This window comes from Biomphalaria glabrata, chromosome 1 (assembly GCF_947242115.1).
Source record: "Biomphalaria glabrata chromosome 1, xgBioGlab47.1, whole genome shotgun sequence".
Classification (NCBI taxonomy): Eukaryota; Metazoa; Mollusca; class Gastropoda; family Planorbidae; genus Biomphalaria; species Biomphalaria glabrata.
In genome coordinates this window covers 29114218-29129979 of record NC_074711.1, presented here as the reverse complement: position 1 = coordinate 29129979, position 15762 = coordinate 29114218, and the positions used below count along the sequence as shown (strand labels likewise).

The 15762-nt window shown below is 38.2% G+C and overlaps 1 protein-coding gene across 1 annotated transcript; it reads left to right on the top strand.

Moving 5' to 3' along the window:
- Nucleotides 1-1702: 1702 nt before the first annotated feature.
- Nucleotides 1703-15515, top strand: LOC129926562 (uncharacterized). The gene is made up of 5 exons (XM_056031370.1): nucleotides 1703-1790; nucleotides 2731-2830; nucleotides 7308-7391; nucleotides 9228-9340; nucleotides 15228-15515. Exons 2-5 carry the CDS (start codon nucleotides 2737-2739, stop codon nucleotides 15252-15254), a joined length of 318 nt encoding a protein of 105 aa, XP_055887345.1. The 5' UTR covers nucleotides 1703-1790; nucleotides 2731-2736; the 3' UTR covers nucleotides 15255-15515.
- The last annotated feature ends 247 nt before the right edge of the window (nucleotides 15516-15762 follow it).

Genomic DNA, 15762 nt, shown 5'->3' with positions numbered 1-15762 from the left:
GGGATCTTTCTACACGGCAGAACCTTGGGCTTAATGCTGCTATCAATCTTTAAAGACACTTCTCCTAAGTCACCCAAATCACCAGTAAACTTTGGACTACAGTCTTCTTCTTGGTTATTCACTACTGATGCTATGAACCTATCTTTATTGACTTTGATTAACTTCATTCTTGTTAAAGTTTCATGACCTAGAAGGCATGCTAGATTATTTGGTACAACTATATATTCCACCTCAAATGTTTCGTTAGTTTTCTCATTTCTCGTCGTTAGAGTGGCTTTCCCTAAGGGTCTCATTTCAGTCTTATTCCACATTAGTAATCTTTGCGTTGCCTTTTCTATCTGATTCTTATTTACGTATTTTTCCTGGATGGTATTTACATCAGCTCCACTATCCATTTGAAACCTTACACGGTGACCATTTACTGTCATAACTGCTGTCATCCTTTTCGTTTTGTGGTTCTCCAAAGACATCACCCATTCATTTTTTACCATCATGACATCATCTCTTGTGTCCGACTGTATCTGTCTTTCATCGTTAGACATATCATCTGACACCTGCTGAATTTTCTTTTTGCACATTACAGCAAAATGATGTCTCCCCTTGCATGCTAGGCACATTTTACCCCATGCAGGGCACTTTTCTTTAATGTATTCGTGAATCTTTCCACAATACCTGCATTTACCTTTCTGAATGTTTGTTCTTGAAGGTGTTGATACTTTCTCAATGATTGGAGGGTCGGCTTGTATTTGTCTCAACTGTTTGTTGGCGGTCTCGTACGCTCTGCAAATGTCTCTGCACCTTTCCAATGTGAGACTACTATCTTTTAGCAATTTCATTTTGAGGCATTCATGTCTAATACCAAGAACTACTCTGTCTCTAATCAAGCTATCTTCCAGGCGTTCAAAACAACACGTTTTTGCTAGTCTTCTCAGATTTGTTATGTACTTTTCAATGTCCTCGCCTTCTTGCTGTTCACGCGTATTGAACACATAGCGCTCATAAGTTTCATTCGTTTTTCCAATGCAAAAACTTTCAAATTTGTTCACTATTTCTTCCATCTTTCTTTCTTTTCCCTTCTCAATTTCAAGACCTTCATATATGTCCATCGCTTTTGTCCCTATAATTGTTAGAAAGGTGGCCACTCTGACCTCCTCTGATTCTTCCGACAATTTAGTGGCTAACTCATAGTTTCGCCAGCTCCGGTGAAACTTTTGCCAATTAGCGGCCATGTTTCCTTCTACCTCGAGCGGCTCGGGTACAGGAAGGAAATTTCTAGCTGCCATTGCACGGCGTAGCCTTGAATTGTTGCCTATTTATTATTGCAAACAATAAACCTTTATATACTTATTAATGATTACCTCTGATCATTAATATACCGCTGCCACCATGTTAATTATGATCTAGGTTCACAGTCAGCAATAAACAAACAACAACCAATAGTGTCATGGCGGAGAATGATACTCCATTATATTGAACGCGTGCACCTTTGCGCACCATATCAACACTCTGTGTCTTTTGTCTTATGTTGTCTTCCCTCGCGTTCTCTGTCTGCTTCTTTTTCTTTTTCCTGGTACTGTTCCTCGAATGAAGAACATTGCAAGTGTATAAGCCTGTGAAACATAAACAAACAATCTTTGGTATGTAATAAAATTAATTCTTTCTATTTATGGTGATTAGTTTTATAAAAAACAAATGTGAATGAGCCAATAGGCATTGTTATTGAACAGAACACGTCTTCCATTATTATATGGTTATATTTCATTAACATTAAGTATTTCTTTAAATTCAATGTAAGTAATTCAGTTTACATATAGAATAAATATATCACTTTTACAGAAAAGAGAGGTAGTAATTAGTACTAGACTCTAGTAACGTCTGTAATATATAAGATAAGATAATTTTTCTCTGCTATATGATGAGTATATCTGGATCTAGCCATACATTAGTAATTAGTAATATAACATTTAGCTGTAGATCTATGTCTAGCAAGATTTCTCAATTAGACAAACATTAGATAAGATTCTAGTTTACAAAAGTCTAAATCACATGTGTCTAAATCTAGACACATTACAAACTCTCCCCCCCCCCCTTTTCCCATGTTATACTGTTAAACTTCATGCGTTTTATAAATAATTGTAATTGATAGTATCTGTTGTGCAAAGTCAAATTCCAATGATTCCAATTGAAGTCAATGGTTGTAGTTTTGTGCTTCCAATATAAATCAATGATAGTAACAGTGATCCCAATTGAAGTCAATGATAGTATGTTTGATCCCAATTTAAGTCAATTATCGTAGTTGTATGATCACACATCGAAGTAATGATTTTTAGCTGTTAAATCCTAATTGAAATATCAAGGACTGTAATTGTAAGATTCTAACTGAAAAAAGATTGTAGTTGTGTGATCCCACCAACTGAAGTCAGTGATTGAAGTTGTGTGATCCCAATTAAAATCAAGGTTTGTAGTTGTAATGATTATAGCTATGTGATGCCAATTGAAATCAATTAATGTAGTCATGTGATTCCCTATTGAAGTTAATGATTGTATTTGTGTGATTTCAAATGAAACCAAGTATAGTAGTTTTAAGATCCTAAATTAAGTCAATGATTGTAGCTGTGTGATCCCAATAGTAGTCAATGATTGTAGCTGTGTGATCCCAAATGAAGTCAATGTTTGTAGCTGTGTGATCCTAAATGAAGTCAATGATTGTAGCTGTGTGATCCCCCATAGAAAAAGATGTCCTCCCCTAGTCCGTGTCATAATGAAGATGAACACTGTTGTTGTTGTTTTGAAGTCATCACTCAACCACCGCCCAAGTCTCTACTAGAACGTGAGTACTCAATCACACGCTTTGCTTCTGTTGCATCTAATGGGACAGTGCATGTTACATGGTGAACGCATGATTAGGTGCTATACTACTCTTCACACACACTGTTAGGTGCTATACTACCCTTCACACACATTGTTAGGTGCTATACTACCCTTCACACACATTGTTAGGTGCTATACTACACTTCACACACATAGTTAGGTGCTATACTACCCTTCACACACATCGTTAGGTGCTATACTACGTTTCACACACATAGTTAGGTGCTATACTACCCTTCACACACATCGTTAGGTGCTATACTACCCTTCACACACATTGTTAGGTGCTATACTACCCTTCACACACATTGTTAGGTGCTATACTACACTTCAAACACATTGTTAGGTGATATACTACACTTCAAACACACATTTAGGCGTTCCATTACCCTTCACACACACACAGATGGTTGGTGCTAAACTAACCTGCACACACACATAGTTAGGTGCTATACTACCTTTTACACATACAGTTAGGTGCTATACTATCCTTTACGCACACATCGTTAGGTGCTATACTTCCCTGCACACACACACATTAAGGTGCTTTACTACCCTGCACACACACACATTTAGGTGCTATACTTCCCTGCACACACACACATTTAGGTGCTATACTATCATTTGCACACACATCGTTAGGTGCTATACTTCCCTGCACACACACACACATTTAGGTGCTATACTATCATTAGCTCACACATCGTTAGGTGCTATACTTCCCTGCACACATACACACATTTAGGTGCTTTACTATCCTGCACACACACATTTAGGTGCTATACTACCCTGCACACACACACACATTTAGGTGCTATACTATCATTTGCTCACACATCGTTAGGTGCTATACTTCCCTGCACACACACACACATTTAGGTGCTTTACTATCCTGCACACACACACATTTAGGTGCTATACTTCCCTGCACACACACACACACTTAGTTGCTATACTAGCATTTGCACACACATCGTTAGGTGCTATACTTCACTGCACACACACACACTTAGGTGCTATACTATCATTTGCTCACACATCGTTAGGTGTTATACTTCCCTGCACACACACACACATTTAGGTGCTTTACTATCCTGCACACACGCACATTTAGGTGCTATACTACCCTGCACACACACACACATTTAGGTGCTATACTATCATTTGCACACACATCGTTAGGTGCTATACTTCCCTGCACACACACACATTTAGGTGCTATACTACCCTGCACACACACATACACACACATTTAGGTGCTATACTATCATTTGCACACACATCGTTAGGTGCTATACTTCCCTGCACACACACATACACACACATTTAGGTGCTATACTATCATTTGCACACACATTGTTAGGTGCTATACTTCCCTGCACACACACACACACTTAGGTGCTATACTATCATTTGCACACACATCGTTAGGTGATATACTTCCCTGCACACACACATATTTAGATGCTTTACTACCCTGCACACACGCACATTTAGGTGCTATACTAACCTGCATTTACACACACATTTAGGTGTTTTACTATCATTTGCACACACATCGTTAGGTGCTATACTTCCCTGCACACACACACATTTAGGTGTTTTACTATCATTTGCACACACATCGTTAGGTGCTATACTACCCTGCACACACACACACACACATTTAGGTGCTATACTATCATTTGCACACACATCATTAGGTGCTATACTTCCCTGTACACACACGATTAAATGAGATGTATTAATATCCGGTGCCCACAGGGTTGGGTTCAATACTTCTTGGTGCTCCTCAGTTAGGGGCACTAACACCCGCTGCACATACACAGCGTTTAATTTAGGTGCAATACTACACAGTGCACATACACTCTTAAATTGGGGCAATAATTTCCGGTGCGCAGAGTGTTAGATGCAACCCTAAATGAGGTACACTCACTCTTAGGTTAGAGGCAATGTTACCCGGTACACACACGCTTGCCTTAGGGGCAATACTGCATTACCCATTCAGTTTAGTTTCTTTACAGCCCAACAGGCACAGATGACTAGATGCAGCGGCAGTCTGTCCAGTCACGTGGTTTATAGTCTGCTTACAAACGTTTCGAGACTTTATAACTCTAGACTAGAGTCTCTAGTCATTAGACTAAACGCCCTTAGTAAGCAGTTCCTTTTCGATGTTGATTACACAAACAATGAGCTGTCCAGTTGTTTTGAAGAAATGATTACTTTTAAGATACCTTGAAATAAATAAGTGACTATTTGAGCCATGGGTTCACTGGTTTCCAATAGCATGTCTATAGAAATGCCCCCCATCCCCCACCTTTCTCGGTTAAACTTCAAACGAGATAAATGTTCTATGTTTAATGCCCTTGAACTCACAGAAGTCTGGCCTACTCAGGGTCAAAAAAAAATCTATACCAACTGGTCAATAATCTAATGGGAATTGTATTCTTTATGACGCGATTCAAAATGTCCTCAAATCAAGGGGCTAACTCTGTCTCTGCCATCTGTGCGACATCAAACTGCCCAGTCTGTTCGAGATTAAAAGTGAATCGTATTGTTGGTAGGCCCAAGAGTGACGTAGTAGCGGTATCTAGGACGTTGAACTGAAAATTAAGATTTGAGCCAAGTCCTATTTACTTTGAACGTCACATGACGCGGACTAAACAACTTCACGTAACAGGAGAAAAAGTTAAACAAATACCTACTTTGTAAATCTTATAGAGCGATTATTTTGCTCTCAATAATTAATGATTTGGTAATTGCCGGTCCTTCCTCCCTCTTCCAATATACACATCTGGTTGAGAGAATGTATAAATCTAGTCGACTTTCTGGTATTTTAATGATAAACCTTTAGATACCTTTAGATAAACCTTTAGATACCTTTAGATAAACCTTTAGATCTAGACTTACAAGAAGGTGCGCACAATGTTCCTGAACATTACTTGATTCAACTCTTGAATCCATTGGGCCAACATGCTGATGGTATACTTCGAAAAAGGATAACGGTCAATCTCAAGTTTTCCCAGTCTTGCAAAAGATCTACATCAGCTGTCCACTGTCTAGGAAACGTGACCGCCCACCCATCTGGACTGTGCGGCTTGACTTGATGGTCTCCCTTGAGTAGAGGTTTTGTAAGCACCCACTGAACATGATGAGACACACCTAGAGCGTGACATTGAATTAAAACATTATTCTCTTGATATGATAGATAAAACGTCACATGACATGAAATAAATAATTTGCATAACATGGAATAAATGACTTTACTTGATATAGCATATATTGTTTCTCATTATATAGAAAAAATGACCTTACATAGAATAAGCATCTTCTTGGGATACACAACTCTAGACACTTCTTGAACTAGCATATTTAACAACAGCTCATTAACCTTGGGAAAATTAGTTTTAATGTGCATTCTCTTGGGAACTTTTTAAAAAAAAATTTCCTGAAAGTTCATCTTTCATTAGATTTTAAAATACCTTTCCTAGAAAGGGTGGTACCCGCAGTAGTTTGTCCAACGGTTGGTCGAGGTTAACGACGTTGTTTAGATTTTGAGCCTTTTTTATTTGCACGATTGTGTTTTCAATAGATAACAGAACCAACAGACTAAAAGAAATCAAAATAGAAAACACAAGATTCTATCGAATAACACATTACTATAACCCCTAACAACAGACGATTCTGTGTACTTACAAAAAAGGCCTACATTCTATCTACTAACAATATACTTCTGTCTACTAACAATATACATTCTGTCTACTAACAATATACTTCTGTCTACTAACAATGTACTTCTGTCTACTAACAATATACATTCTGTCTACTAACAATATATGTTCTATCTACTAACAATATACTTCTGTCTACTAACAATATACATTCTGTCTACTAACAATATACTTCTATCTACTAACAATATACTTCTATCTACTAACAATATACTTCTATCTACTAACAATATACTTTTATCTACTAACAATATACTTCTATCTACTAACAATATACTTCTATCTACTAACAATATACATTCTGTCTACTAACAATATACATTCTATCTACTAACAATATACTTCTATCTACAAACAATATACTTCTATCTACTAACAATATACTTCTATCTACTAACAATATACTTCTGTCTACTAACAATAAACGATTGTCTCTTCTGATGATATCTGTTTTAATGTTTTAGACCTACAAGAGTGAGTACATCAGTTACCTAATGTTTGGAGTCACAAACTAAATACATTGTTGGAGTTACAAACTAAATACATTGTTGGAGTCACAAACTAAATGCATTGTTGGAGTCACAAACTAAATACATTGTTGGAGTCACAAACTAAATACATTGTTGGAGTCACAAGACACATAATTTGTTAAAAGTCACCATACAAATAAATGACTACCCGTCTATATGTGCTTTATATTTCCAGGACTGAAAGAGGGTTACCTGTTTAGTATCGTTGCCAATCTTCTGTTAGTTCTTCTGGTCGTCTTGGTTTGTGTATCTCTATATGGTACGTCTTTAGTTAAAGAGGTCGTCCATTTGTGGCGTCCCAAAAAAAAACAACTTTAGCTTTAATCGGTTTGCATCACCCCATGAAATGCCAAAAGAAGTTTGATTCATTTTTTACAAAGCTTATATCAACTCTGTCTGTCTGTTTGTCTGAAACTAAACCTTCAGTATTCATATATACGGCTCTCTTCACCTGAATAATTGAACTTGTTACTTGTTATTTCTCCCACACCCGTTCTTGGATCAAGTTGAAACTTTAAACAACTATTTATTGTTCCGGTACCTAACAAAACATGAATCAATTAAAAACCTAACAAATTATTTAATTAATTGTATTTTTTTTTTAGTTTGATATACAAAAATGGAAACAAATGTTGTTGTTTTTAAAAGTATTGTTTTGTTTGTTTCTGGGTTTTAATCTAACATTCATTAGTTATGTAGAGAAATAAAAGTATTTGTTTTGTTTGTTTCTGGATTTAATCTAACATTCATTAGTTATGTAGAGAAATAAAAGTATTTGTTTTGTTTGTTTCTGGATTTAATCTAACATTCATTAGTTATGTAGAGAAATAAAAGTATTTGTTTTGTTTGTTTCTGGATTTAATCTAACATTCATTAGTTATGTAGAGAAATAAAAGTATTTGTTTTGTTTGTTTCTGGATTTAATCTAACATTCATTAGTTATGTAGAGAAATAAAAGTATTTGTTTTGTTTGTTTCTGGATTTAATCTAACATTCATTAGTTATGTAGAGAAATAAAAGTATTTGTTTTGTTTGTTTCTGGATTTAATCTAACATTCATTAGTTATGTAGAGAAATAAAAGTATTTGTTTTGTTTGTTTCTGGATTTAATCTAACATTCATTAGTTATGTAGAGAAATAAAAGTATTTGTTTTGTTTGTTTCATTAGTTATGTAGAGAAATAAAAGTATTTGTTTTGTTTGTTTCTGGTTTTAATCTAACATTCATTAGTTATGTAGAGAAATAAAAGTATTTGTTTTGTTTGTTTCTGGATTTAATCTAACATTCATTAGTTATGTAGAGAAATAAAAGTATTTGTTTTGTTTGTTTCTGGATTTAATCTAACATTCATTAGTTATGTAGAGAAATAAAAGTATTTGTTTTGTTTGTTTCTGGATTTAATCTAACATTCATTAGTTATGTAGAGAAATAAAAGTATTTGTTTTGTTTGTTTCTGGTTTTAATCTAACATTCATTAGTTATGTAGAGAAATAAAAGTATTTGTTTTGTTTGTTTCTGGTTTTAATCTAACATTCATTAGTTATGTAGAGAAATAAAAGTATTTGTTTTGTTTGTTTCTGGATTTAATCTAACATTCATTAGTTATGTAGAGAAATAAAAGTATTTGTTTTGTTTGTTTCTGGTTTTAATCTAACATTCATTAGTTATGTAGAGAAATAAAAGTATTTGTTTTGTTTGTTTCTGGATTTAATCTAACATTCATTAGTTATGTAGAGAAATAAAAGTATTTGTTTTGTTTGTTTCTGGTTTTAATCTAACATTCATTAGTTATGTAGAGAAATAAAAGTATTTGTTTTGTTTGTTTCTGGATTTAATCTAACATTCATTAGTTATGTAGAGAAATAAAAGTATTTGTTTTGTTTGTTTCTGGTTTTAATCTAACATTCATTAGTTATGTAGAGAAATAAAAGTATTTGTTTTGTTTGTTTCTGGTTTTAATCTAACATTCATTAGTTATGTAGAGAAATAAAAACAATCGCTCTTTAATTTAGAGAAAAAGGGGGGGGGGGTATGGTCTTTTTGTATGAAGTATTTTTATGTTTTTTTTCTTGTGCATTCTTTACTTCACTTTCAGAGACACACACTCATCGTCTGCTGTTTCATGGCTGGAACCACTTGAACCTGTTTGGCGATCCTTTCCAGGTGGACGATGTGCTGGAAGCGCCCACGCCGAAAAAAACAGTTAGGGTTAGTCACCCAGAGCATTGGCAGTGTTTGGTCTTTTGGTCTTTAGACTACCAGTGCACTTGATTTGCTTGGTCTTTGGACCACCAGTGCACTTGCTATGATTGGTCTTTGGACCACCAGTGCACTTGCTATAGTACACTTGCTATGTTTGGTCTTTGGACCACCAGTGCACTTGCTATAGTACACTTGCTATTATTTGGCCTTTAGACCACCAGTACACTTGCTATGTTTGGTCTTTGGACCACCAGTACACTTGCTATGTTTGGTCTTTAGACCACCAGTACACTTTCTATGTTTGGTCTTTAGACCACCAGTGCACTTACTTGTTTGATCTTTAGACCACCAGAACACTTGCAGTATTTGGTCTACAAACACTGTGACTCACTCAACTCGAATGCTACATAGATTTAACTGATTTTTATCAACATTCAATATAATTCAAATTCATTTTCAAATCCAGAATCTGAAAGCAATTAAGAATAGGGCATACATAATAATATGAAGCAATGAATTTTCGACACAGACTTCAGAGGGTTAGGGAGAGAGCCCTGTGCAACATGTTACGCCTGTAAAGTAAACACAAGGACGTCATATCTCTATTATGGTACATTTTATCCACGAATATATTTCGATCACGTAGTGCTTGATGTTTCTAAACAAAGTTTTCACATTTCCTTGCCCAGCCCTTATAGATCTCCGAAAACAATTACAGTCACGAGATGAACAATATTTTAAACTAATGTAGGGATCATAACGTTTGTTTCTGTAGCTGGAGAGAAGTGTTCAAAAGTTCAAACTAATAAGTATCTCGGTATCTCGGGACTTCTTAGACGATAAATTCAATTCCATTGCAATAACGAACTGTATCATTTTTTAAAAAGTACATCTGTGTCAGCGAAGATCAAGACTGGTAGTGCAAATGTCCACCTTTAGTTTGAGAACAAACAAATCTTGTCAAAGTTTCATCATTATCTGGTTTAACTTAGAAATCTTTGCCTTGTTTTTTTGTAATTAATATACTTATAAATGCAATTCTAAATTATTTTTGTCACAACATTGGCAACAAACTAACCCTAACCTTTTCAAGAAAAACATTCCGATGAATGCTTCGAAGACTTTAAACCTGAACTATTACAATTATAACACTTAGGGACACGATTTTAACATTTGTTAAGTTGTTTCGTTGCCACATGCTCCTGAGTTACCAGCTTGACCACTGGACCAGTGTTGTGAACTGTATATAGTTTATTTTCTGTGAGTTATTGGTCTTGTGTCTTGGGGTACTCGGGAGAAGTGTGCCCTGCTAAACAAAGTCTACATGCCCTTATATAAACTTCTAAAAGGGAAACACTCCTAACTTTACAATTACTCAAAAAAAAAGTTATTTCCCCATTACGTCACATCATGTTAAGCTGAAACTTAGGCATAAACGTATAAGTCCAATTTCCTCAAGGATGATAATGATTTTAAGAGTTTTGGTGGCTGAATAGTAAAACGCTTGGCTTCCGAACCGAGGGTATTGGGTTCAAATCTCGTAGGACTGGAATTTAAAAATTTCTAAGATTTGGAAAAGTAAAAAATTTTGGTCCTTGTGCTGGTCACATGACACTCTTGTTAATCGTTGTCATAAAAAGAGATGATCTTAACATCATCTGCCCTATAGATTGCAATGTCTGAAAGCGGTGTATACTATATCTATTTATTGTATATATAGTTCGTCCATCGTGGTTCGATGATGACCACTTTGTCATCCAGGGGGCTGAGGGCTTTGCACTGGGGTTTTATGCCTCCTCATGTGGCTGGTGAGACCTATGTGAGCCCGGAATGTTCGGCCGCACACTGGGCAGGTTATTCCAGCTGGAGCTAGTGTCGTTTGTCTTGCTTTTCTTTTCTGGCGTTTTTCTTCTGCCTGCGTTGTTCTTTTTTCCTCAGCAACCTGTACGCCAGTTTTCACAGCGTGACGCCATGATGCTCTGTCGTGTGCCTCTGTCTCCCAGGTGGCTGGGTCTATGCTGAACGCCTTCAGAGAAGCTTTGAGGGTGTCCCTGAAGCGCTTTCTTTGCCCACCTTGCGAGCGCTTTCCTTCGCTTAGTTGGCCATACAAGAATCGTTTTGGGATGCGGTGGTCTTCCATTCTGTAGACATGACCTGCCCATCGCAGCTGGGACTGCATCAGGATTGTGTGGATGCTTTGTAGACACGCTCATCGAAGGACTTCTGTATCTGGTATTTTGTCTTGCCATTTGACATTTAGTATTTTTCTCAGACATGTCATGTGGAAGTGGTTTAGTTTCTTTGCATGTTTACTGTACACTGTCCATGTTTCTGAGGCATAGAGCAATGTAGGGAGGATGACGGCTCTATAGACCCCTAGCTTGGTGTTTGTGGTGATACACGTCTGTTCCAGACATTTGTAGACAGTCTGCCATAGGATGCACTGGCCTTGGCGATACGCAGATCGATTTCACTATCGATTTTTCCATTTCTGGAGAGTGTGCTGCCAAGATATGTGAATTTGTCCACTGCGTTTATATCCTGTCCATTTATAGTAATGCTTGGATCCAAGTAGGCTTTCCCAGGAGCAGGTAGATGTAAGACTTCAGTCTTGTTCGTATTGATGGTAAGGCCAAAGTCTGGGCATGCTCTTGATAAGTCACTGACGATACTCTGCAAATCGTTTTCAGAGCAGGCATTTAGGGCACAGTCATCAGCAAATAGCAAGTCTCTGATTACTGCTGCATTTGTTTTTGATTTTGCTTTAAACTGCCTCGGGTTGAATAGGCCACCATCAAATCTGTATGATATATTTATCCCTTTGTTTTCTCTATTTGTAAATGCATCTGTCAGCATAGCGGAGAACATGATACTGAACAGTGTAGGTGCTAGGACACAGCCTTGTTTTACCCCGTTTGATACTTCGAAGGGCTCTGATGGTTCTCCACTTTCTTGGACGCGAGCCTTCATGCCATCATGAAATAGTCTCACCATGGTTATGAATTTTTGTGGACAGCCATACTTTGACATGATCTTCCAGAGTCCTTCTCTGCTAACAGTGTCGAATGCCTTTGTTAAGTCGACATATATTGAGGACAGGTCAGCATTTTGTTCTTGGCATTTTTCCTGGAGCTGCCTTGCTGCAAAGATCATGTCAATGGTTCCACGCTCTTTTCTGAAGTCGCACTGGCTTTCTGGTAGTAGACCATATTCTATGTGTTGCATGAGCCGATTTAGTAGGATGCGTGCAAGGATTTTCCCAGCAATAGAGAGAAGAGATATTTCTCTGTGGTTGTCGCAGATCTGGCGGTTTCCTTTTCGCTTGTATAAATGAACAATTTTGGCATCTTTAAAGTCTTGTGGTATTGACTCTTTTTCCCACATAATTAAGAAGAGCATATGAAGTCTTTCAATCAGGGCTAATCCACCTTTTTTGTAGACCTCTGCGGGAATGGAGTCAGCTCCTGGGGCTTTTCCGCTTGCGAGCTGTTGAATGGCAAGATCGGTTTCCTTTAGCGTAGGGGGGTCATCCATTTTTTCATTTATTGGTACTTGCTGTAGCCTGTCTATGGCCGCTTCATTTATGATGGAAGGTGTATTGAGAACCTTTTCGAAGTGCTCTGCCCAGCGTTTTAGGATTTCTTCCTTATCTGTCAATAGGATTGTCCCATCAGCATTTAATAGAGGGGATGAGCCTGACTTTGTGGGTCCATAGATTTCGTTTATGGCATGGTAGAAGTTCTTCATATCGTGCTTGTCAGCAAATTCATGTATTGTTTCCACTTTCTTGCTAAGCCAGATATCTTGCATTTGGCGTAGCTGTTTTTGCACATTTTTGCGGATGTTAGTGAATGCATCTTTTGTGGACTGGGAGTTTGGGTTGTTCAGACACAATTTGTGGAGCTTGTGCTTTTCGTCTAATAGTTTTCTGATCTCAGTACTGTTTTCATCAAACCAGTCCTGATGCTTTCTCTCCATAGGACCGAGTATGTTTAATGCTGTGCTATAGATAGCTTCTTTGAAGCATTCCCAGCTTTTATCTACATTTGATTCAGTTGGAACGGTGGACTTGAGGCCGTTCTCTATTGCATCTGCAAGCGACTTTTTCAGTTTTGTCATCTGCTAAGCTGGCCGTGTTTAGCCTTTTTAGGGGTTTTGATTTTTGCGGACGTCTCTTTGGTTGGATACGAATGTTTAGTTTTGTAATGATGAGGCGGTGGTCTGTTCCGCACTCTGCACCACAGCAAGATTTGGTGACACGAATGTCCTGACGGTCAGATTGTCTGGTGATGACGTAATCTATGAGGTGCCAGTGTCTTGAGCGGGGATGCATCCATGAAGTTCGCTTTCTCATTGGAAGACTGAATATTGTGTTCGATATGAGCAGCTTGTGTTCAGCACAGGTCTGGAGTAGTAATAATCCGTTGCTGTTGCATTGACCTATCCCAAATTTGCCTAAGACTCCTTTCCAGATGTGATGGTCAGAGCCGACTCTTGCGTTGAAGTCACCGAGAATGAGTAGCCTTTCTGTTTTTGGAATATCAAGCAAGGTGGAGTTTAGTTCTTCGTAAAACTTTGCTATGACATCATCTGGGTTAGTCATGGTGGGTGCGTAACAGCTAACAATGGAAATATGTTTCTTTCCGTTTTGTAAAGGCAGCTTTAGGGTCATGAGCCTATCACTAATTCCTTTGGGAGGCCCGACTAGTTTGGATACTATTGATGTTTTTATGGCAAAGCCGACTCCAGATTCACGTCGTACTTCAGTGCTTCTACCGCTCCAGAAGAAAGTATATCCAGCTCCTCTTTCGCAGAGTTCACCTTCATCTGCAAGCCGAGTCTCACTTAGTGCTGCTATGTCTATGTTGTATCTGTGGAGCTCCCTGGCTACTAGTGCAGTTCGTCTTTGTGGTCTATAAGATGTGTCGTTGTCAAGTAGTGTGCGCACATTCCATGCGCCTATGGTAAGAGGAACTATCCTCGTCTTTTTCTTTGAATTTCGACCGCTTGAGTAAGGTTCCCGCCAACTGCGGTAGGCTTGCTAGGGTAGTTTTGAGCAGGCAATTTTTGGGGCACCTTTTCTAGCCCTGTCCTCATGCTATGGAGGTGAGCAGTGCACTCCTAAATAGGGCTGCTCAGCCACTCAGGGGGCTGCCGGACTCCACTGCTGCTCTGTGTCAGTGGTGAACGACCATATGGCCTGAGCCGCCTGTGTGCAGGGTTGCAGCTACGGCTTCCAGTGTTCCCACACCTACCGCTTCACTGCTTGCCTGTCGCCACAGGACTTTGGTTTGGTTGTGTTGGGGGGGGGGGATGACAAGTGACTTGTGCTGGAATTTGGATTAAAGTGAGGAGTATTCGCGCAACACGTCGACCTCACTCTCTCGCCCTAAAGCCCGTCCTTTTCCGGAAGCAAGATTTGGTCAAGACGTCCGGGGACAAGTTTGGGTGCAGTGGATGACCAGAGACTTTCTGTGTGTCTTGTCCTGCTCTTGAGTACTCCACAGCACTGTGCTGGTACTTGCCATTCTGTCCGTTTAGTCTAGTTTTTTAGGGGTGTATGGGGTATCTAGGAGGGGTAGCACCTCTAGTGGACAGGCAGTCTTACCCTCTCTTTGAAGGTAGCTTGGCTCATTCTTGGTCCCCACTCGGTACCCAACTCTCATCTTTGGCTCCCAGAAGCTGTAGCATGCGCAGCGGCCACACCCCGGAAACGGCTTTGACTGGCCGGCTAAACCAGGTACAGGGTATCTGACGTGTTCATGGCACTCAGTACACTGAGGTTCTGTCAAACCTAGCATGTGAAGTCTGGACTACTATATCTATTTATTGTATATGTCTGCACAATACATTGATTGTTTGATGTTTTTTTTTGTTGTTTTTGTTTTTTTAGCCACCGTTCCATGATGAGTACGACTAAACATCACGTCATTGGCTCATGTGAAGTCAACAATCTTTTTCTAGGTCAATGTTCAAAACATCACACAGTCACAGTCATGGTGGATTAAAATCTAAAAGAATTAGTTTTATCTTGCAAGAAACGTAACCCGGATATCTCTACAATTACGTTATTATGAGCCTTGGATAATCCACTTCGTATAACCATTGCTTCAACCTGATGCTCTAATGTTACTTTTACCATCAAATAATAAACAATTAATAAAACAAAAAAAAAATTTCATCTTATTTGTTGTTGTTGTTCCATGACCATGTGTTGTGTTGAGTTTGTTGGTTCCTCAGAGTCAGTACAGTATTGCAAATAACACAGACCATTGCATTTGTATCACGTGACTTTGAATACTGTTAGTATTTTCCTACCACCGTTGAGTCAAAAAAAAAAAAAAAAAAGTTCTGAAAATAAACAGCTAGGGAGTGTAACGCATGTAAAACATAATGCATGAAAAGTCTGGACATAGTGCACGGGGTGT

Excerpts from the sequence above, each read along its gene's own strand:
- LOC129926562 (XM_056031370.1), top strand. The coding sequence starts at position 2,737 with ATGTCCTCCCCTAGTCCGTGTCATAATGAAGATGAACACTGTTGTTGT. Across the intron at positions 7,392-9,227 it reads GGTTTGTGTATCTCTATATG|AGACACACACTCATCGTCTG; the intron begins GTACGTCTTTAG and ends CTTCACTTTCAG. Across the intron at positions 9,341-15,227 it reads CGCCGAAAAAAACAGTTAGG|CCACCGTTCCATGATGAGTA; the intron begins GTTAGTCACCCA and ends TTGTTTTTTTAG.